Source organism: Oryzias melastigma, linkage group LG15 (assembly GCF_002922805.2).
Source record: "Oryzias melastigma strain HK-1 linkage group LG15, ASM292280v2, whole genome shotgun sequence".
Lineage (NCBI taxonomy): Eukaryota > Metazoa > Chordata > Actinopteri > Beloniformes > Adrianichthyidae > Oryzias > Oryzias melastigma.
The window spans coordinates 11,391,495-11,414,996 of NC_050526.1; the positions used below are offsets into that span (position 1 = coordinate 11,391,495).

The following is a 23,502-nucleotide window of genomic DNA, read 5'->3' on the forward strand; positions in this document are numbered from 1 at the left end:
GGCACCCTGTCGGTGAACAGCACCGATGGCGGTCGTTGTTAACCCGGGCCTCGACCGATCCGGTATGGATTTCGTAGGTCTGATTCGTCAGGAGCAAAAACATGAATATAAATCAGTGTCTTATTTTTTTAAATGTTGAGTGAATACTTAGTGGCTCCTACTGGGTTTTGGTTGGCCAGAAATCAACCTGAATGGCTTTTTGAGAGTGGCTCTTTGAGACCCCTGAAATAAAGGTTTTTCATCAGATTAGAGCCACTGGACAGCAGAGGGACATCAACAGAGGACTTCAAAACTCCAGAAGACTGCTACTAGCTAGATCACACACAACAAAGACGGAATCTTGAGAAAGTAAAATGATTCTTGCTTCAAGAAAAAAAATCATATTTTCTGTCTTACAAGCAGTGCTTTGTACTCTCTTTTATGGAAGTCGAAAAATCAAATGCAGAGAATCTTGAATGCAAATATTGATTAATAAACATGATTCTTTTTTTCTAGATTTTCAAGTTTTTCGCGTCAAATATCGAGCCGGTGATCCCCCTGCCAGATTGTGAGTCCCTGGTCTCAGAAATGGTTCATTTTTTTCATTACAATATTTTTTTATCCACAAAAGCGTAAGAAGAAGGTGGATGATCAAAACAGATTATTTTTGTGAGTTTACTGTCATATGTTTATTTATTTTTTTTAAACAAGTAGTCATAAAACGACGGGGTACTGATTCCGTCAGGCCGCTACTGATCTGCCAAAATCTGTGCCCCTAAATAATTTGTACTAGAAACAACAGATATATAATAATTTTCTGTTTTCCCATAACAAAGTAACTTTCATAAATCCCCTTTTTATCCTAAATTACGTAAACAAAGGCAATTTTTCCTTTTCTAACAGAAGAAGCTGTCAATGTTTTACATATAGAATAGGTTGAAAAAAAATGGAAAAATGACATAAAGCTTAAGAATAAAGTATATTGTAATCATCCACCTTTTCCTTTTACCAAACAAATCAACAATGTTTGAGACTGGGGACACACATTCTGGCAGGGGGAACATACTTTGATACAACACCGGTATTTTTTCCAAGAGTAAAATAATCTAAGTTTCAGGAAGGGTGTCTTGGTGAGTACATTTTTTTCTTAAGAATTCTTGGTAAAACCATTTTTCAAGCCAAATTTTCTGCTGCATTAGATGATTTTTTTTCACATTTTAGGAATGTGTTACTTATTTCTAAGGGGGTTGTTTTTGCATTTTGAGGTATGTCCTTGTCCAGTACGTTTCCTCAGATTCCCCCTTTAAAGACTGCAGAGACTACACTATGAACTAATCTATAAATTACGATTTAGCTTATTTAGTAATGCATTCTAACTTTTTTAAATCCAGAAAACATTTTTCAGGTAAGTTTGCTAAATATTATGATTATGATGGCTATTTTCTACATGAGTCTGTCCAACTGTGAGTCACATGACTTATAAAGCTTCAGTTTCTGTTTCATGAACACGCTCATCACTGTTATATATACAAATCAACCAGGATCACCAGGACAACCCAAACACAGATTTGCTCCAGGGGCAAAGAGCTGTCCTTTAAATTAGAGGTGTTGGCTGTAAACCACAGATACTCACAAGATTTTGGCGGCAAAAAGATATTAACATTGACCAGGAAGTAAACAATCGGCTAATGTCAAACTGTGTCAGTTTCTCTTTCTGTTGCGCATTTGCTGTCTTTACCTTTACATGTGATGCAAAAACAAAAAAAGACGACCAACCCCATGTACATTATAATAATATTTTTTTTGAAACGGTATTAATGTAAACTTTTGGCCACAAATAAGTGTTTTCTGCGCAGAACTTTGGATTTTTTGCTAAAAAATAATAATTTTGTGGTCATGAATTAGCATATTGTGCGCACAACTTAACGTTTTGTGTGCACACATTAGTGTTTGTGCTCATAATTTAGAAATGTGTTGACACAAGAGCATTTTGTTCACCCCAAATAGCAATTTGTGTGCACAAATGTGTATTTTGTGCTAAAAGTTTTGTGTTTATTTTTTTACACAAAATGCACATTTTTGCAAACAACTTACTTGTTACTGTGCACAAATTGGTATTTTGTGCACACAACTTTATACTATTGTGTGGACAAATTAGTATTTAATGTGCAGAAATTAACATTTAGTGCTCAAGAATTAGCATTACGGGTGCACAAATTAGTATTTTGTGTAATCAAATTTGTATTTTTGAACTCAAAAATTGGCATTTTGTGTGAACAAATTAGCATTTTATGAGCACAAATTTGTATTTTCTGCTCGCAAATTAGTGTTTTTGCCCACAACTTAATAAACAGAGGGCAAATATGCTCAAGAATTGGCATTTTGGTAGCACAAATTGCAATTTTGTGTGCTCAAATTTGTATTTTAAACTCAAGAATTTACATTTTGTGTGCACAAATTAGCATTTTATGTGCACAAATTTGTATTTTCTGCTCAGAAATTAGTGTTTTTGCACACAACTTAATAAACAGAGGACACATATGCTCAAGAATTGGCATTTTGGTAGCACAAATTACAATTTTGTGTGCTCAAATTTGTATTTTAAACTCAAGAATTGGCATTTTGTGTGCACAAATTAGCATTTTCTGCTCACAAATTAGTGTTTTTGCACACAATTTAATATATAGTGTGCACATATTAGCATTTGGTGCTCAAGAATGGGCATTTCGGGTGCACAAGTTAGCATTTTGTGCACACAAATTAGAATTTTGCTTGCACAAATGTGTATTTTGTGCTCAAGCTTTTGTGTGCGTATTTTTTAATTTTTTTTTACAAAATCAAATTTAGGCTGAAAACTTACTATTCTGTGTGCACAAATTTGTATTTTGTGTACACATCTTAATATTTTCTGTGCACAAATTAGCATTTTGAGCTCAAGAGTTGGCATCTCGCATGCACAAATTTGTATTTTCTACGCACAACTTAGCATTTAGTGTGCACAACTTAAAGTTTTGTGCGCACTAAATGCTATTATTGAATGAAAATAAATTATATAAATTAAACTTACTCCAAACTCTTGAGTTTCTTGCCTTTCAGAGCTCCTCCTCGGTGTCTTTCAAATGATGTCATCTGTCCGCACGTCCCCGGCGGGCGGAGTGCAGCAGCTGCAGCCAGTAGCTCCGCCTCTCCGGCAGCGCACCCAGCCTGTCCGGCAGCGGCGGCTCAGAGCGCCGGGGAGCGACACGGAGCGGACTCGGGGAGCAGACGCCCTTCGGCCGGAAGGGAGCACACTGCGCGTCAGAGGACGGAGCTCGCATCTGGGTGGAGCTGTGCTGCTGTGGAGCTGCGGCGGACGGAGATGCGGCTCCAGCCGGGCTCAGAGCGCCGCGCAGTCCGCCTGCGAGGCTGGTGATGCCCGCCGCGCGGGGATCCCCGCCCAGCAGCCGCAGGAGGAGGACGGAGGAGAGCCGACTAGGATGGTAGAGCGGCCGGAGCATGTCTGCGATCACCGGCACCGTCATGCTGAAGTGCGTCGTGGTCGGAGACGGCGCGGTGGGGAAGACGTGTCTGCTGATGAGCTACGCCAACGACGCCTTCCCTGAGGAGTATGTGCCCACCGTGTTCGACCACTATGCAGGTACGTGGGGGTGGGGGTCCCACGCAGGGGGGTCCACCACGGTGAGGTGTGCCCTTCAGCCAAACCCATGGCTGGGGGTGTCCATGCATCTCTACACCCAAACTGCAGTGCATCTGTTGCTGTAATCAAAACCACTTGTTTCTCCACAGTACAGGGAGGGGGACCTACCCCCCTCACCCCACCCTTCCTCACTCCTCATCTTCTCTTTGTCATCCTCAGTGAGCGTCAACGTGGGAGGAAAGCAGTACCTGCTGGGACTGTATGACACAGCGGGCCAGGTAGGATTCCTGCAGCTTTTTATCCCAACACTCCAACCCCCCTGCCTGTCTCACTCCTTATACCCCCCACCCTTCTCTCAAGGACCAATAACTGCCCCCCTCAAGAGACCAACAGGCTTCAGATTCAGTCTGTAAGCTGCAACAGGTGATGGTTCCTCACAGGGCTTTACGGCCAGAGTCTGGTGTGGCGCGGCCGCCCGTGGCCGTGGCGCTGAAGGGGTCTCAATAGTTCTATTATGCAGAGAACAGGGCGCCAATGTCCAGGAGTGATGTCACAGACTTTACAGCTTACGGCCTGGACGCCGTCTCCACAACGTGTCATTCAGTGGAGTTCAAACTGTACTGAAGACGCACACAAACACAGGACAGACGGGCACAGTTCATATATCAGCCTCATTTGTTCTTCGAGGAGAAGAGGATCACTTATACGCTGCAGTTGGTGGTTGCATTAACTAATTCAGCTTTTGCAACAAGTTTGCATCTTCCGTCCACTCTGATTCTGGTGCACGAGCAGCAGCAGATGCACTCGTTTTGTACGCCTCTGTCCTGCAGGCCGACAGCTGCGTGCTAAAAGGACGACTCCAGAAAGCCTCGTCCAGGCAGTAAATCAAGATTCACATGTTGCACAACCTCAACGTCTTGACAATTAGACTTTGCAACAGACTCCCAAGAGGAAGGAAGTTAGAAACACGACTATTGGTTAGAAACTATTAGTTTGCAACTATGTTCTCCGACAATTTTTAGAAGCTGCACATGAGACATGTTGAGGAGCTTTTCTGGGTTTTTCCTTAAACGACCACTCTGATCATCTTCTGATCTATTGTAAAAGCGTTTCCAGTGGTCTTTTACTTATAATCATGCAATTTTTAGCAAAAGAATCTGACTTTTTCTAGGACACAGTTTCTGCAGAACGGCAGGAGTTCATTAGAAATTCACCTCTGAGTTATGGCCGGAACCATTGCTACAGAGTAAGCCCATCCCCACTTCCCATCTGTTTAGACTCCACAACCTAACATTACTGGTGCAACTGCGTTCACAGTAACTCCAGAACTTGTTTGTAACATTAGCCATGTTAGAAGCGTTAGCCACTTTAGAAGCGTTAGCGACGTTAGCCATATGTAAGCACTAACCATGTTAGAAGCATTAGCCGTGTTAGAAGTGTTAGCCACATTAGAAACGTTAGCCACGTTGGAAGCATTGGCCTCGTCAGAAGCGTTAGCGCCGTGAGAAGCATTAGCTACGCCAACATTAGCAACACTAGAAGCGTTAGCCACATTAGAAGCCTTAGCCACATTAGGAGCATCAGAGAGCTTCAATGTCAACAACAGAAATGTAAAACGCTCTGTCATATTTTGAAAAAAATCAAGACTTTTAAGTGTGCCTTAGAGTGTTTAATTGACCGGACTCAAAAATGCAATGCAGATGATTTTTTTTTTAATATGCTCTCAATTATTAGAAAAAAATCCTCAAGAATATAGTAAAAACACCATCTTCATTGGAGTGGGTCTTTAAGCACCCACGTTTCAGACTCGGACCAGAACCGGATCTGTGAGTCCGAAAGGGAAAAATTGAAGTCTGAATATTTGCTCAGCAAGTCACAACCTCCTTCCTTTCCTCCCTCCTATCCAGTCTGCTACCTGTAGCTGCTCCTCATTTCTCCTCCCGGAGACAACAGACGTGTCATTTCAATCTGTGCTGGTGAAAAGAGGAAGCCAGCTTCATGTGTATTCTATCGTGCTTGATGGTGTGAGAAAGCCCCGGGTCTGTTTTTAGCTGATTCGGAGCGGCGCTGAAATGGAGAAGTTCTCCCAGATGTCGGCTGTGGATGCCGTCAGTCGCCAAGAGTCGAGTTACTGCTCTTGAAAAATCGCCCCCCTCCCCCCACTCCTCCGCCCCCGACTTGGCTGACCCCGTCATGTGGAGCACAAGGCCAGCTGGTAATGTTTATAGCTGCAGAGGCTGATCAAAGACGCCAGTGCCCCAAAGAGAGGATGAGAGAGCGACGGAAGCAGAAAGAGGAAGAGAGAGTAATGGGGGGGAGGGGGGTGTTATTGGTGAGGGAGGGGGGACGGAGGGGAGGTATCGGAGGGGGGAGAAGTTCAGCTTTCATTTTCTCTTCTCTGTTTCTAAACCTCTCCTTGCTCCTCTTGTACTTCTCGGGTTTGATCTCTCCTTTCTGCTCACGGATCCCCCACAATCCTTTGCTGTCCTGTGAAGTTTTCAGTAGCATGGAGCGCACACACCGGTGCTATTTCAGAGCTCAGGCTGCAGCGCGCCTGCTGATGCTCATCCGCCTGCCGCTCTCTGCCACGTCGCTCCCTTAAGCCCCGCCCTCCTGATCGCTCCATATGGATCTGTTTGGTCTGAATATGACGACATCGCGGATCAGAGAGTCTTTACTTATTCATCCACGATCCTTCCAGCTGCTGCTGCCGCTGCTCAAGGAGGGGGAAACAGGAAGTGGATGCTAAAGGGCTGTGGTGGCCATGGCAACGCCTGTAGAGGAAGAACTCCCTTTCTGTGACCCGTGTCTCACTGCTCCGCTAACCCCACTTTGTTTTTCCGCTGTTCTCCGTGTGCTCAGCACAACAAAAGTTCTCACACTCAACTGCTCCTCCTGTAATTACTTTCACCACCTCCCTGAAGGTTAAACAAGGGGAACTGGGGTTGGGCTTACTCAACTGAGACGGGTGATGCTCTAAACATGTTGTTGAACACGAATTTAGCCCATGGTGTTCACGCTGGACAAGCAGGGAAGGGCTTTTTCTTCATCTACTGTTTACTAGCATATTTATGCTTGAGGCTTGTGGCAAAATGTCAAAGTGGTGTAAATCTAGTGAATCTAGCTCTATTCTGATAAACGAAAGACGTGTCCTATAATTCCATCCAAAGCGCAACTATTAATCATTTTTCGTGATCATTTTTCAAACAGTTGGCTCTTACGTCAACAAAAAAAGCGACGAAATCCATACTTGACTACCAAATCCAAGCCCATGATTGGTCAAAGTTTCAGCTGCTTTAACTTGCAACTCGTTCAAGAATGGACGTTTTGTACATGAAGTCTGGTTTTGAGAACTCGCATAGCTTCAAGTGGACGTGAGAGTTTTAAACGTGCCGTCTTAAAACGCAAATTAAGCAGGGTCAACGTAGCTCCAGTCAGCCTGTCAGGAAAACCATTTCAGTTCTGCAATATTTTATAAACATTTTCAGTTTTGGTGAAGCCTGAAACGAAGATGTTTTCCTTCTCTGCCAGTTTCTTTACACCTTCAGTGAAGAAAGCTGCTAAAGAAAACTTGTGTAAGCAAAAAGTTGAAATCACTCATATTTCTTACAATTTTAGATAACAACATCCAGCTCCCCTCAGATTGAGCTAATATGGATATTGAAGATGGCTGTTTTCTCTATTTTGTCACTTATTTGAGTCCTACCCCAATTATTTTTTAATCTATTTTGAAAGTATTTCCAGATGATTATCCTTTCTGCAGACGAGCAGTATTTCATCAGAAATTCACCTCTTTACCTATCCAGTGGTACAGTTTTCATACCAGCTCCGACGAAGAAAACGAAGACGCTCATGGATCTATTTGTCTAAAAGGGGATATATCCGAATCGAGCAGAGCACGGAGCTTTTTAGTCCACCCATTGTATTAACAATTACAATCTTTGGTCCTGATTCACAATAATTTAAAGAAAGAAATACTCATAATCTCAAATTTGAGCTTAATTTTCTTTATATATGCCCTATAACATCAGGAAAATCCTACAAGAACATGTTAAAAACCCTTTTCATTTGAGTAAGTCTTTAACATTAGATTTTATTGCTTAGTAGAAACCGTTTTTACTCTTATGAAAGATCTCCCTTGAATTTTGAGCTTTTTTCATAGATTGTGGTTTCCTAGTTTGATGACTCAGCCACTTTTTCTTTTTTTTTAAGCTTAGTCAGATGAGCACGACAGCCACACTGCAATCTTCTGTGAAAACTGAACAGTGGTTAAATCATACATCTAGAATTAATCTTTTAATCACAGGTTATATTTCTTTTTACTTGGATTTACTGACACCCCTCCACCTAAAAAAAAAAAAGCACCATAACACTTTGCATTGTAGCAGAAGTTTAACTTTCAGACTAACTGAAACACTGCATATCTGAGGCAGCATGTTTGACAGTTATGTGGTATTTTATTTTGAAAATCCAACAGCTCGGTTTGCCTCACAGCTACTGGCTCCCATGTATGGAAGTTTACCCAGTTCGGCCGCAGCTGTGAGACAAAATAGTCTTGATGTCTTTCTTTAGCGCGTCAGTGCTGCCTCTGTAACATGACGCGTCGGATCCGACCACACGGGGGGACGAGAGTCCAGCCTCCTTCTGTTTACGCCCCCCTACCTAAGAGGCAGACACCCTCCGCTCTGCAGGGCATCGCCGTCCACCACCTCACTGGTCTGTGGTCATTGGTCTGCTGGACACGGGTTTTAGAACAACCCAACTTTGATGGGTTTATGCTAATAACATACTTAGAACTTTGAAAAATGAATTAAAAACCAAAATGTTTTTAGAGTTTTGAGACATCAAAGTGGCCACTTTGGTAGATATAACAGCTGATCAAGCTCTAACTCTTCAAGATGGCTCTTTTTTTTCTTCTTTCCAAAGTTGGATCTGTCCGATTTATGTATCAGGCTCATTTTGATCTGGATGAACTTTAAAGGCAAACCTAAGCTATAAAAGACAGAACCCTGTGCGTAAAGACCCAGTCCCATGAAAATCCTGTTTGCAACATGTTTTTGTGGCATTTTTCTGATAATGGAGGACATTTGTATAATAGAAAAAAAAAGCTCAATATTGCATTTCTAAGTATTTCTTCATTCAAGTCGATGTGAATCAGGAGCAGAACAACTCAGGTGAATTTCTAATGAACTCATGCTGGCTAAAAACAGCATAATTATAAATAAAAGGCCATTGGGAATGCTTTTACAGTAGATCAGAAGATGATCAGAGTGGAACTTTAAAGACAACTCTGACTCTTTACAAGTTAATCATAATGTGTAAACTGTGGCTTATATTTTTTTAAGCGTCTTTATTATTGTTTATTAACTACAAAAAATCTGTTGCCCTCAGCAAACCCGTAGTCAGCCCATCTCTGAGGGGTTCTGTTTCGATCAAATCTGGGTGAATTGAGTTTCATCTGATTTATAAACACTTATTCTGATAGCAAACACAGTTATGTTAAAAGCAAACCGTTACTAAAAATATTAGAATCTTAGGGTGTATTCAGACTGGACCCATCTGGTGAACTAGAATTCGTTTCACCTCAATAATCCAGAACATATTTTCTGTCTGAATACACCCAAGCGGACCCGGGTCCGGGACCAGGAATGGCTCTTTGACCCATCTTTCAAGGAGGTTTCAGTTTGTTTCCTATCAGATTGAGCTCCGGTTAGCTCTGACTTTCCTCAGTCTGAATAGGCTCCATGCTCGGAGTGGAACAACTGGACCAAAACAGCCACCGTAGTCCGGCATTACGTAAAAATAAACAGAGTAGCGGAGGAAGGATGATCCACAATAACTCATTGAAAAGTGGTCAAATGAACTGGCTTATTAAAACAACTTTTAACAAGATACACATTGGTTCGCACTGTTTTCCCGACAATCTAAATACCATAAACACTTAACAGCGTACCTTCTTAGCTGTTCCCTCCTCAGCATTGCGGTTGCTAGCATCCTCTGAGTTAGAGCACACATGGCACATCTTCTTACCAGTAAACCGCCTTGCAGTAGCAGTAAAAAGTGTTGTACCTGACGTTGATACAGACGTTCAAAATTGGTCAGCAAAATATAAAGTTTGAATAAGTGAACTATCCTGACAAGGATTGCAAAGCTTAAGACTTTCTCTTAAAAAACATATTCTTTCTCTCGTTGCTTTGCCCCGCCCTCGGAATTCCTGGCCAATGACTGAAGAAATCTGTAGTCATGTGGTTTTGTTTACAAGCAGTCTGAATACAGACCAAATACAAGGTTCAGTACTCGATCCGGACCAACGGATTTTTCCAATCTGAATACCCCCTCCTCAGTATCTTAAGTATTTACAGTTACTCCTACATTTGTTTGAAGACTTCATGATGGGAAAATTGTGAAACCTTTTGAGTCCTAGTAAAGTTGGCTCAATATTTGCCGTGAACAAAAGGAATATTTCTGTCCATCAGCCCCACATGACCAGAATGCGTCAGTGTGCCTGACACAAGCTTTTAACACCCCGGCCGTGCTGTGACAGTTAATCACCACAGTGATACAGCCATCACCCCTCTGGAAGTTCAGTTGTAGTTCCTCCATTCACTCACAGTCTGAATAGATTTAGCATAAAGGTGTCACAAGAGCAACGGGCAGAGAGAGTAATGCAGAAGCCTCTGCTCGGTAAAAAATACAAAACCTACCAAGGTTCCTAATCCTCCACTAAATTAAATAAGTTTAGGAAGACTTTAGAATCCAGATTATTTAGTTCATCTGCCTTTGACAACGGTTACTAAGCAAGAAGAACCAGCCTGAATCTGACTGTTTATGGACCAGACTGAGCTTAGATCAGGGTTCTCAAACTCAATTTCCCTTGGGTCCATGAAGGCAGAGTTTGGCTGAGGCTGGGCCGTATGGGGTTCCATTTATGCCAAAAACATGTTTTTGCATCCACTGTCTATATCTTTGGTCCATTGTTTATGTCTACTGAACAAGTTTATTGAGTATTTGTTTATGTCTATGTACTACTAAGCAATATCTTCTGCGTGTCCTGTGAAATGGCAGGAGCTAACGATGCTAGCAACTGTTGCTAAGGACTTTTTTGATGACCAGATCCAACGACAACAGCAAATGCAAAGTTTTAAACATAAAGCTGAAACATCATGGAGCAAATACAAAGGTATAATCAAAGAAGTGTGGACATGCAGAAGATATTGCTTAGTAGACATTGAACTTTCATATCAACCCTTATGCTATTTTATGGGGTCCAGATGACCCAAGCCTTACATTGACGTGTTATCCCTCTCATGACAAATGTGCATGAAGGTGGATAGGACTTCGTGTCTGCCAAGGAAACCAGTGACAAATCAAAAATAATTAAAAAAAAAAACTTCTACGCAGTCTTGTGGGGTCCAGATGACCCCACCCCCTACGTCAACATACCTGGGATAGCACTAGGCTTACAGCGGGGGCCGCAAAATATCGACTTTGGGGCTGCAGATGACCCGTGGTCCCCCAGTTTGAGACCCCTGGCTTAGAGGGTTAAAAAGTCTGAACTGATCTTATTTAGAACCGAATTGCTTTTTATTTTGTATGAACTTTTGCTTTTGTATGAACCATGATTGGATGTAAGGGTATATAGCTCTTGGGGGCGTGACATGGACCTGCATGTCCATCCTTTGTTGATGATAGCTTTGTGTTTGCTTGTAATGTTTCGCCTTGCTTTATGCTTAAAACTTTGGTTTTGCTATTGTCATTAAATTTGATCATCCGAAAAATCTTTAGCAACAGTTGCTAGCGTTGTTAACTCCTGTCTCAGGCTGAGACGGTCTTCAGAGCTTTCATGCAGCTTACAAATCTTTAACCTTGAATAGCCAATTGTATTATACTTGATACAAGTATTTCTTAGACCTCTATCTCATTAGCATGATCTAAACTTTCCTTAAAAACCTGTTCTATAGAACTCATGCATTTTTCCCTGTAGTTCACCATCATTCCTGTAGGGGCAGTAGAGGGGCTTTTCTGCTCATTTCAAAATTGCTGCTTCCATGAAAACTGAAAAACATTCAGGGTGGGAAAAAGTTTAGTGAATTTTCAAACCTTTATGGTGAGAATAACTAATGAAACATTGTTGATGTTTTTTAATGACTACTTGCTATATTGAAATATTGCAACATTTGTTGATAACTAATACTTTATAACAAATGTTAACAAAGTGTTGAGAGACCCTTTTTTCGTGAACACTCATTTTTTTGCATCTTAAACTATCATTGTAAATTAACAAAATCACCCAACAAATCATCATTGATATTATCTATATCTAATTTTAAAAGTGACATCGAAAATTTGTTTTTGTGGATTTCATCAGTTTAATCCCCAAAAAACTAAAAATAAAATAATTTTCTGTCAATTCTTTGATTAAAGTGGCTACCAATTGGCCAACCAATTATCAATCTTCTCCTGCAGGCTTACATATTCCAGATGACACCAGTTCCTATTAAGAATCCTCATAATCCCTGCACTTTTCTTTTTGTTGCTGTCCACTACCTTTTCAAGCCCCTGTTGTAGTTAAAATAAGATAAGCAATGCTTTGGAAGTTGCACATGTTTCTCCATCAAAGCTCCAAACATCTTCCTCTCTTCGCTAGAGATGTAGACCCATCAAAGATCCACTAAAACCTCCCCTCCCTTCTCCAGATGAGTGGGGCTTTTGAGTTTCTTTCAAATGGCAACAAGCTGCTCTTCCACACATAAAGTCTTTGTTGCTATGGTGATGCAACAAATGCCAAAAAAAAAAAAAAAATGCTAAAATATATCAGAAAAATTACACCGGATGCAAACCAGTGGTATAAAATTGTTAAACTTTACAAACAAAACAGAGGAAAAAATGTGACAGGAAAATAAAGAAAGCAGACAGACTGAATTAGAGAATAAACAGGAAGTAAAAATAACAACACCAAAACTGAAACAGATCTGAGAAATCAAAACTGCACCTGAGGAAAACAGAAACTACTTTTACAAGGTTGAATAAAAGCCAAACTGGAAATCCTCTTGATTTATAGCTCTACTCCAAATGACCTCTTTACCCGGTGATGCACAAAAGTTATTTCTTTATGCTATCAGCCTGAGGAAGAGCATAACCAGCAGCAGCCAGACTTCCCTCCATACATTGTGTAATATAACAGATTTACCAGACGCACTTCTTCATTTTTCATAGATCAGCATCTCTGTTATAGGTTTTGTCGAGGCAGCATTTTAAAAAAGGGACTTGAAGAAGTAAAATCACACACAAACTTCTTTTGGAAAACAACTTTAAAGATTTTTAGTAGATTTATCTTCATTCTGTAGAGATGAAACCTATTTTCAGATCTTTTCGTAGCCCTCGGTAGTCTCTGCCAATCACATTGTCTGTTTACAACAGCCTAGAAATGACCCCTATTAGCATTGTTTTCCTTCAAAATGTAACATTTGGGTTTCAGAAGTTCTCAGCTGTGACATTTTTGGTTTGAAACAACAGTTATGACACACTGGAATAAACCACTGGAACTTAAAGTCCCCCTCTGATGCAAATCTTGTTTTTTGAGTTTTTAACATGTATGTGTCGCGTTTTTCTGATTAAACAGATAAAATGTAATGAGAAATCATTTTGTTTTTGCATTTCCGAGTATTTCTTCTTTTAAATCAATCAAACGGTCTTGGACAGACTCTGAATGAATGATCTTCTTTCCATCAACAGCTCTGCTGCACATGCACTAAACCCTCATCTGTTCCTAGTGTCTAGTTCAGGTTCTGGAGAAGAGAAGATGGTATCTTCACATTGACTGCAGTCAAATGAGCCGCCGTTCACATTTCTGTGGTCAAATCAGCATCACTGGATTTTTGGTGTGAGTTTCATCCAATACTTACGGTAGCAGGACTGAGAACGCTGGAAAATCTCCACCAGACTCCACGGAGCTTCTTGATGTGACCACGGAAATGTGAACGGCGGCTCATTTGACCGCAGTTGGAAAGGATTGTAAATCAATGAAAGAGTATTTTGATGTTAGCTTTGATTATTTTATCAAGAACTCTGAGAAACCAATGATTGAATGTATTGATCACAGTCAATAAACATTGGAGAATTAGCTAAAAGAGTCTTTGGTGAACTGGAAGGAGAAAGAATCAGGATTTTGGAGGAAGTTCTGTCCATGAAGATCTTCACTTCGTCATCTGAGTTAACATCTGGATCAGAACCATACGGCTGGACATTACCCAGATTGATGGATGTTTTTATGTAGCAGCAGTGAAGATTTATGCTAGAGAGACACAGAGCTATCATAATCAGACAGGGGGGATCAGGGACGGGGCTACTCAGCTCAGCTCCAAAAGCCACGCCCCCTCAGAAGAGATTTTGATGAACATGAAAAATGGCTTTTTAAGACATTTAAGTTGTGGGATTTTGGTTAAAAATGTCAAAATCATAATTAAAACACTACTGGGAACACCATATTAAAATAAAAAAAATAGTCATATGGGGACTTTAAGTGTAACTTCACCTGTTCATATTTTTTAACCTCCTCTTTGCTTTGTTTTTTGATTTATGCATTTTTATTTTGTCTCTACATGTTTGATTTTTGTCATAAAACATATGAAAACTGCTTGATTATAATAGTTGTGATTTTTTTTCAGTAAAAAAAGACTAAATTTAAAACTTGAAATTGAGTTTTTTTAACAGTTTCAGGTATATTGTGGAAAAAGGAAGCTGGGATAAAAATATTAATACAAAAAACTGTTTTAATTATTTGAACAAACTGTAAAATCTATTTTTTTAAATGCTCAGAAAGGCCCCGCATTACTAGAAGCTTTCTTCCAAATGCTTTGCGTTTTAATCGTCTGGACCTGTTAATCTGACGTCAAAAGCTTTAGAGAATGTAAGTTGTGTCAATTTAAAAGTCTCCATCAGCATATGAGGCTTCCCTGCTCAAATCGGTGAAACATGGGAATCATCTGCATGGAAAAGAAAGAGGAACGCTCTCGAATGACATCTCTTTGACTCTTCTGCAGCTTTAACACAGACAGAAATTCATTGTTTCTAAATGATTACACATGAAAGAAAATAAAAAAAGATTTTTGGACGGTGGGAAAATGTCATGTGAGTGTTTGCTTACCTCATTGTGTTTATATCTCAGCTGTGTGTCCAGTTTGTGACACACGAGTTCAGGCTGAGTCATCTCTAATTACCTGAGAGGCATCGATTCTGTGTTTCTTCATGCTGCTTTCAGAATGCCAGCGGCTAGAAAATGTGAGATGGATCACAAACTTAGTATTTTTTCCAGTGAAGACGAGGTGGTTTTTCTGTTTTCACTCTAAAATATTCTGACACAACAGTGTGTGGTTGTCATGTTCTCCAGCTGTGCCTTTAAGCCCGCCCCCATGAAAATGTGAAATCAATCTCCATCCATCCAAAATATGAGAAACACACTGACATCATATTTTGTCGTCTCTTCTAATATCCGAGCTGTAATGAATAATGAAAATGGTTTTTAGGTGTAACAGAAATGAACGTTATCTCTCTTTTAGGAGGACTACGACCGGCTGAGGCCGCTGTCCTACCCGATGACCGACGTCTTCCTCATCTGCTTCTCCGTGGTCAACCCGGCCAGTTTCCAGAATGTGCGTGAGGAGTGGGTACCGGAGCTGCAGGAATATGCCCCCAGCGTCCCGTACCTGCTCATCGGTACTCAGGTGGGTTCTTACCATCCATGACAGCAAGGATTTCATCCTTTTTACTGGAAAGTCTCCATTTTATTTTCATTTTCATTACGTGTGTACATTCATAAAAGAGTTTGGTTTCCTGTATATTTCATATTTTGCTTAATAAAGTTAATCTTAATTTTTTTGTAATATAAATAAATCTTAGGTCTGTGAATATTGAAGCGCGAGTTTGAGACCCCTGCTCTAGCAGAAGCGCCTGTCGACCGTCGCGGAAAAATTCGCGTCTAGTGTGACCTAGAGAGCGGAGCGGACTCCGCGCGCACTCCGCAGCGCTTCGCGGCGCTTCCGCGTCCAGTGTGACCCCGGCGTAGCAGGAAGGGGGGCGGGGTTACTCCACACCAACAGTCACGTCCACAACTCAGTGGCAAATTTCTTCTAACCTACTGCCGCTTTGCAGAAACTGCCTGACTTATTGTTCTTGGGTTAAAAACGGCAAAATCCCAATTAAAAGACAGCTGGGAATGCTTTAAAAAATGGATCAAAAGATGATCAGAGTAGGTCTTTGACCAATAAATAATACTATTACATTTACTAAAGTTCTTTAAACTAGTAATAGAACTATGAAGGACATTATACTAAAAAAAATAAATGGGCTGGTCTGGAGTAAAGTCATTTTATTGACATCTTTTGCACATATTAATTTTTCTGTGATTGCTTATTATAGTTTCCTTATTTATTCCTCTAACTTTTAAATTTCACCCATTAAGCATAATTTAAAAATTAGGTGTTTATTTTAAATACTCATTTTAATCACATTCTGAATGTTTTCCTTTCCTCTTTTCATTTATTATAATTGTTTGGATTGTGTTCCTCTCTGACTCATCATTCTAAAGGTCATGCAGGCATCTGCAGCTGTAAGCATGATGCAGTTATTAGACTGGTACAAAGATCAACTTCTGGGCTTGACTATATCTAAACACTCAAACTCTATTCCAGTCACCAGCCAAGCAACCAGCACTTCTTCTCATTCAACAGAACTTTATCAGCTTTTATTCTCTTATCTGTTATTGATAGTTTGTTGCTGCTTAGTAGAATGTTTCATTTTTATCATATTTTGATATCATATTTTAATTAAAAAAAGAACTACTAAAATACACAATTATTGACAATATTGTGTATTTTATCCAGGTTAATATAATCCACTGATAAATTCACTGAAATGTCAAGCATCATGTGTTCACATGGCCCAAAGTTTGAGCCTTTAAGGTTTTATAGTCAACATAAATGTCATTAGAGTGTTTAGCAAGCAAGTTACTGAATTAATTAATCTTTTTTTTAATCTTTTTTTTTTACTTCTGCCTAAATGCCATCTGCTCAAACCACAAGCTCTTATTAGGCAGTTCTCAGACTAGTGGTTTCTTTTTTTGGTCGGCGTTTCCTGGCAACCAAATGCCAGCACAGCCAAAGTGCGGCGGTGCTGAGGAGGATGGAGTGGGTGTCTCATTTGTCTTGGGTCAGCTGATGTTTTCTTCCCTTTTATCGGCCCTCGACTGCGGCTGGATTCAGGAAAGCTTCGTTCTGAGAGTGTAATTCACAGTTAACGGCGTCAGCAGGGCAGGTATTTACTGGAGCTGGTCGTTAGGACTAGTAAAATGGAGTTCTGCTTGCTGCAGTGGATCAAATTTGGTTGAGGAAAGTTACAGTTGGTTGTGAAACGGCTTTGCACAAGAGCAGGAAGTGAGGCTCATCATGACTGTTTGAAAATGCAGACTCACTCCCTGCTGTGCAATTAGCTGTAGCAAATCCTTCAAAAAGCACCACATTTTCAAGCATAACCACATGAGAACCAGGACATTCAACAGTGGTATTTAAAGGCACTTGTCTATTTCAGATCGATCTTCGTGATGACCCCAAAACCATCTCCAAACTGAATGACATGAAGGAGAAGCCCATCACATCGGAGCAAGGACAGAAGCTGGCAAAGGAGGTTTGTTGGAGGGGTCGCCGGCAACACCAAAAAAACACGCGCTGTGTTGTAACTCTCAACGACAATCGGCTGATGCAAAGAAAAGCCGCTGTTCATACCGGCTTGGCACTGATGTGCATCACTTTGCTAATGTAAAGTGTTGCGTTATGGTAAAAAGACTAAGAAACCTTTGGAATTACTGTAATTGCGTTGCGTTGCGTTATGGTTGAAGAGCTAGATTATGTTCACACCACTTTCAGCGGCACTTGTTCAAGAAGTCACTTTTAATTAAAGTCCATGTAAAGACGAGATTGTGCTTTTTATTAAAAGTGGCGTCAACGAGCTGCATTTCGCACGTATGCATTCAAAACTCTCGCGTTCACACAGAGCTACGCAGACAAAAGTGTAAAATTGAACACGTGTTGCAAGTTAAACCAGGTGGAACTTTGATCAATCAGAGGGTCAGATGTAGTAGTGATGGATGGATGGCGTTGCTTTTTATTCACACAAGTGCCACTGGTTTGAAAATTGATCATGATCACAAAAAATGATTAAAAATTGCAGTTTGTGCCCAGATATGACAAGTCTGTCATTTATCGGAATAGAGCTGTGAAAGAAAAAGTCTGGAGCAAGATTCACCAGATTTGAACCGCTTTGACATTTAGCACCAAGCCTTTTCCAACCGAACATGCGCTAGTAAACAGTAGAGGAAGTAGAAGCCCCTCCCCACTTTTCCAGTATGAACACTGTGGGCTACTGTATGTGCGCGTTCAAGACAGCCCGATGTGTATGTAGTTCTAGTTAAAGAATGTAAATGTGGGGATTGGGATCAGGGGGTGATTATTCTAACTTCTTCCACCTGGTTTCCGTTCTCCTAATGAATGCACCTGTACTTGTTGTCACTCCTATGTAGGTCTGCATTTCTCCTGCAAACACTGCCAGATTGTCTTGTGTGTTTTTTCGAGAGTCACGAGCCCTTTAGCCTTTCAGAAACAACTTTTCATAATAAAATTACATTCGTTTGGAGCCATTCTGTGTCCTGCGTTTGTGTCCGCGCTCAGATCCTGACAGTAAACAGAAGGAGCTACAGTTTTATGGAGAGAAAATAGACTCACTCTGATATGTGTGTGTGTGTGTGTAATTCTTGATTTGTAACTAGTACCATATATTATATCCGCAAGTACAAACATTCAGAAATAAAAAAAAAAAAATACAATTTACACATACACATAACTTTAAAATACAACAGCCTAACACTAACTATTTGCACAAATCTTAAATCTGTTTTGAAAACACTCAACACTAAAGTTTCTCATTGCTCCCTTGGGGCTGCCCTTTCCCTCCAGCTCCTTTGCCGTGGGATTCTGCTTAACAAGGTCCTACTTGACACCCAGAGAACAGACAGAGTTGATCAGCCTTACGTCCCGCTCCGCTCCCTGGGTGTGAAGGACCTGACGCTGTCTGCTCCCACTGTATAATGGTTCTTCCGCGAGGTAGCGATGAGCCGATCAGCTCTGTGATCAGCTCTGTGGGGCAAGCAGGCAGTCGAAGAGTCCACCCCACTTCTCTACACCCAGGGAGCGGAGCGGGATGTAAGGCTGATTGACTCTGTCTGCTATCTGGGTGTCGAGGAGGGTGTTGTGAAGGACCTGTCTGCACCCACTGTATAATTGGAAGGGGTTCTGCCGCGAGGCAGCGACGAGCCGATCAGCTCTGTGCTCAGCTCTGTGGGGCAAGCAGGCAGTCGAAGAGTCCACTCCGCTTCTCTACACCCAGGGAGCGGAGCGGGATGTAAGGCTGATTGACTCTGTCCGCTATCTGGGTATCGAGGAGGGCATTGTGAAGGAGTCCTGCTGCAAGGGGGCTGCAGGGAAAGCACAACTGTGAAGGAATGATGAGAATAGAGAAACTGAAGTGTTGAGTGTTTTAAAAACACATATTTGAACTTTTTTGTTTAAGTATGAATGAATTTATAAATTAAATTTTTTATGTCAAGCAATCAGGTCATTATACATGACATAACATATCACTTAGTGAATCACAAGTTGATCGCTTGAAAGGGAGTGGAAGGAAGCGAACTTATATAATTCCACCCCGACTCGACCATACCATTTTCCCTACATTATCTGTTTAAGAAAGTGGAAAAATGTCAAGTTTTACCAAAATATTATTCGCAATCTAAGTTCAAAGCGGCTGATAAAAGAACTCTGATGACCCAGCATTCTTCTAGCAGCACTTAAACGCATCACTTAAATCTTTTCTTTCTTGGAGATGTTAAAAAACAAAGTCTCACATCAGATTTGTGCGTAAATCCAGTTTTGTGTGTGCAGAACAAGGGATTGGTATGTAACTTTTCAAGATTTATGTGTGCAGCTAGTTTTAAGCTGTTGTATTTTAAAGTTATTTGTGGGTAAATTGTATTTTGTATTTTACTGAATTTCGTAATTTATTTAGTTATGCATGAAATGCATTTTATGAGCCACGAATCAGTAGTTACGTTTGTACAAATCAATAAGTGTCTATTTTCTCTCCATACAGCTCTGGTGTAAAAGGAAAAAAAAAAAAGAAAAACAGCTTCCACCAGAGAGGAATATGTTTGTGTTGAAAGTGTCTGACATAAGTGCTTCTTTTCTTTCTAGATCGGGGCTTGTTGCTATGTGGAGTGTTCGGCTCTGACCCAAAAGGGCCTAAAGACGGTGTTTGACGAGGCCATCATTGCCATCCTGACTCCAAAGAGAAAGAGGGGATCTTTGAAGAGAAGACTGGCCCCGCGCTGCATCAACTGCTGTCTGATCACGTGATACCAAAACTCCAGATTATTTACCAACCAATCCGCCAGCAGACTGGAGGCAAGAGTTGCAGGAGGAAAAGTCACGGAGCAGACAGACGAACAACCAGAAAGGATAAAACAAGAGCTACTTTTACAGTAGGGCTCTGAAGGGCCACGATGCTCTCCTGCTGTCCAGCACAGACTGAGGATTCAGTTTTCTACCAAAGGAGCACAGCGCCCAGTCATTCTCTTCTATTTTAAGACTTCTGCCTCAAAAGTACCTTATTTTATAACCATTTTAGTCATTTTCTTCCTTTATAAATGTTGCTGTATGCTGTCATACAAAAACCGATATTTCAGGTTTCAGAGAAATGCTGTACTATGAAGTTTTTGTTTCCTGATGGTAGCCTTTCTGTTTGAAATAACACGCTAACAAATGATGTGTGAGAATAACACGAAAAGTAACAGCTATTTAAATGACAGATTGTAGACCAAGCAATGTATTATTATGAACTTTTCTTTTCAGCAAATGTTTTATAGTACAGCATGACAAATATACAGTGAGTTAAAATGGAGCCGATGTTTTCATAGGAAAAAAAAAAGATTTATTATCCATTTTCTAGAATATTCAGAGTTTATGATTATTTACCTAAAAACAGAGATTATCCAGTGAATGAACTGAGCATATCATTAGTTGCAAACTTGCTGTTTTTTTCTTTATAACAGGTTATTCTTATGTCACATTTAACTAAAAGGTTCTAGGAGAGAAAAGGGATCTCATTATACAAAAGTCATCTAACATCCAAAGAACCAAACACTTTGATCCAAACCAGGTGGATCAACGACCCAATACTGTAAAATGCACAACATGGAGCACAGCTGTTGATTTTCCCAGCACAACAATGCACATTCCCATGCTTTCCACACCGCGTGTCTAAAGCACAGACGAGGCACACTCCCTAAACAGGCACAGCTAGCATAGCGCAAACATAGCACATTAGGAGCATCTGCTGGCTTCAGAAGCTGAAAAGCTACATTTTAGATTTTTATTCAGTCAATATTTACACACCACTATATTAAAGTGTATCAAAGACTTTAGTTTATGAGCAAAAAATGAGTTATAATGAAATATGTACACCAATTAGTGGCCTTTAGCTGCTGTAAAGAACTAGGTTTGTCGTAAGCTAACATTAGCTTTGGATTCCCCGATAAATGACCTACATTTATCTACTAATTCTGAGTATAAAATATATACCAAGTACAAATGAAATATGCAGTACTCAACATGGATTTCTGAACTAGCATTAGCATACAGTAGAGCCGCAAATATTTTCATTCATGTTTTGATTTAACTTAATTGTTGCAGTGCAGCCTGATTCTGTCAATCTTTAGTTATAAAGAATTTCAACAGAAAATCCTAAGGATCCTTTGCAAAAAGTGGTAAATCTAATGTTTTTTTAGTATACAAGTATAGCAAGTATACTATAGGCCAGTGGTGGGCAAACTATGGCCAGCACTGACCAGACAAACTGGAATACATTTTATTGATAATCATCAGAAATGTTAAATTCTCCCTTTAATTCTGGTATTTACCAAACGATGGCGCCACATAAATACATGAATCTTTGTTTAGTTATTCTCCATTCATGTGGTTTGTTGATTTTCTCACTTGTTTCCCGAGACAGAACGTCATTTGTCTGATCTTTCTAACACCACATGAACGCAGCATTTGCATTTTTCCACCCATTGGTGCAATTGGCCCTAAAATGAGTACAAAAGCAAACGTTTTTTAATAAAATCTCCAAAATGTTGTGTTTTAAAGCATATCCATTCATGTTCATGTTTTTGTCAAGATTCCATGTTATTTTTATCTTTTATGAGGTGAAATTACCAAAACATGAAATGGATCTGCTCCTGGTCTGGCACTATTGTCATATTTTAGAATCCTTTGTGGCCCACGAGTCAAAAAGTTTGCCCACCCCTGCTGTAGACCATCTGTGTTTGGTGTAGAAGTATTTGAATACTTCTTCAGACGAAAATAGAATATTTTAAGTTTGCAATAGGATCTAAAAAGTAAACATTAAGTAAACTGCCTCACTATATAGTATACTTTTGGTACACTTAAATAGACTACTTCTTGCTAAGGAGATACAGAAAATCCAACTCAGTCTATTAAACTACAGGATAATCTGAACTTAAGTTTTTTAATTATGTACTACGTGCACATCAGGCATGTGGTGCACTTTCAAGAACGGGCATTCTTGAATGTTTTTAGCATAAGGAGTTCACTGTTGTGACTCCATGCTAGCTCAGTAGGAAGCAGCTTTGTTCGAAATGCCAAAGCGGTACAAATCTGGTGAATCTTGCTCCAGGTTTTTTCTTTCACAGCTCTGTTCCGATTTATGAAAGACTTGCAACCTTATAACTCTATACAGACACAAACCCCCAACTACTAATTTCTCCTCCACGATCAATATTCAAACCCTCGTCAATGCCGTGAATTGAAAACGACGGTATCCATATGTCACTACCAAATCCAAGACCCTTATTGGTCAAAGTTCAATTGGTTTATCTTTCAACATATATTCAATGGCTGTTAATTTTTTACTTAAAGCCCAAAATGGTCGTGTGAAGTTGCATGGCGACACTTAAACACAAGAGTTTTGAACGCAGAAGCCTGAAACAGGGTTGACGCGCACGTACATAGACCTTTCATTGGAAATGGTCGCTTGAACGTGCTTTTCACATCCTGGCGTGAACGTAGTATTAAGGATATTTTAGTAGGTTCCTTAAAGATTTTATTATATTAAATATTTAAAATTATGCTAGAAATGACTAAAAGCCCAAAGTTTTCATTGACGGTGAAATCCTGAGGCTGTGACTGAACTGTTTTTGAAAGCCACACATCAGAGACATCATCTGCTCTTGCTTTATGCAATTCATTTTTGTTCTTTTATAAACTTTAATATATATATATTCATCAAAGGTGCCAACTCCTAATGATTTGTTAGGTACAATGATTTGAAGCTTTAATGTCAAAGGTGCTCCTCCTCCTTCTCTCAGCCCGTGTTGTGTTTGTGTCCTTTCAGACGCCTGAACAGCCATGTTTCTCAGACAATTTGCTTGCTATTTCGTGTAAAGGTCCACTCTCAGGACTTAAGTGCCACAGCTACCATTCTCTTATTAATGCTCTTCTCAATAAATGTGTTTACTGTGTTAATAAGCTGACTTGAGAAGTTTTTGCTTATTTTGGAAAATTCTGTGTTAACATGAATTCAGATCTGTTGAATGGAGAAATCCTGAAAGATTTTGATTATTTTTAATTTAATTACAGAAATATAGAAATTTGTTGTATTATACTTTTACATAACTTTAAAGGAAATTGCATGAATAGTTATACCTTAACTTACTTCCCTGTTACAAGTTGTATTTGCAGCCTTTACTTATTTTCAGACAT

General features: G+C 40.1%; 1 protein-coding gene across 1 annotated transcript; it reads left to right on the top strand.

The window, feature by feature from the left end:
* Positions 1 to 3,163: 3,163 nt before the first annotated feature.
* LOC112161950 (rho-related GTP-binding protein RhoQ) lies at positions 3,164 to 23,273 on the top strand. Its single transcript, XM_024297518.2, has 5 exons — positions 3,164 to 3,616; positions 3,836 to 3,894; positions 15,175 to 15,339; positions 17,201 to 17,296; positions 19,915 to 23,273. Exons 1-5 carry the CDS (start codon positions 3,475 to 3,477, stop codon positions 20,074 to 20,076), a joined length of 624 nt encoding a protein of 207 aa, XP_024153286.1. The 5' UTR covers positions 3,164 to 3,474; the 3' UTR covers positions 20,077 to 23,273.
* Positions 23,274 to 23,502: the final 229 nt, after the last annotated feature.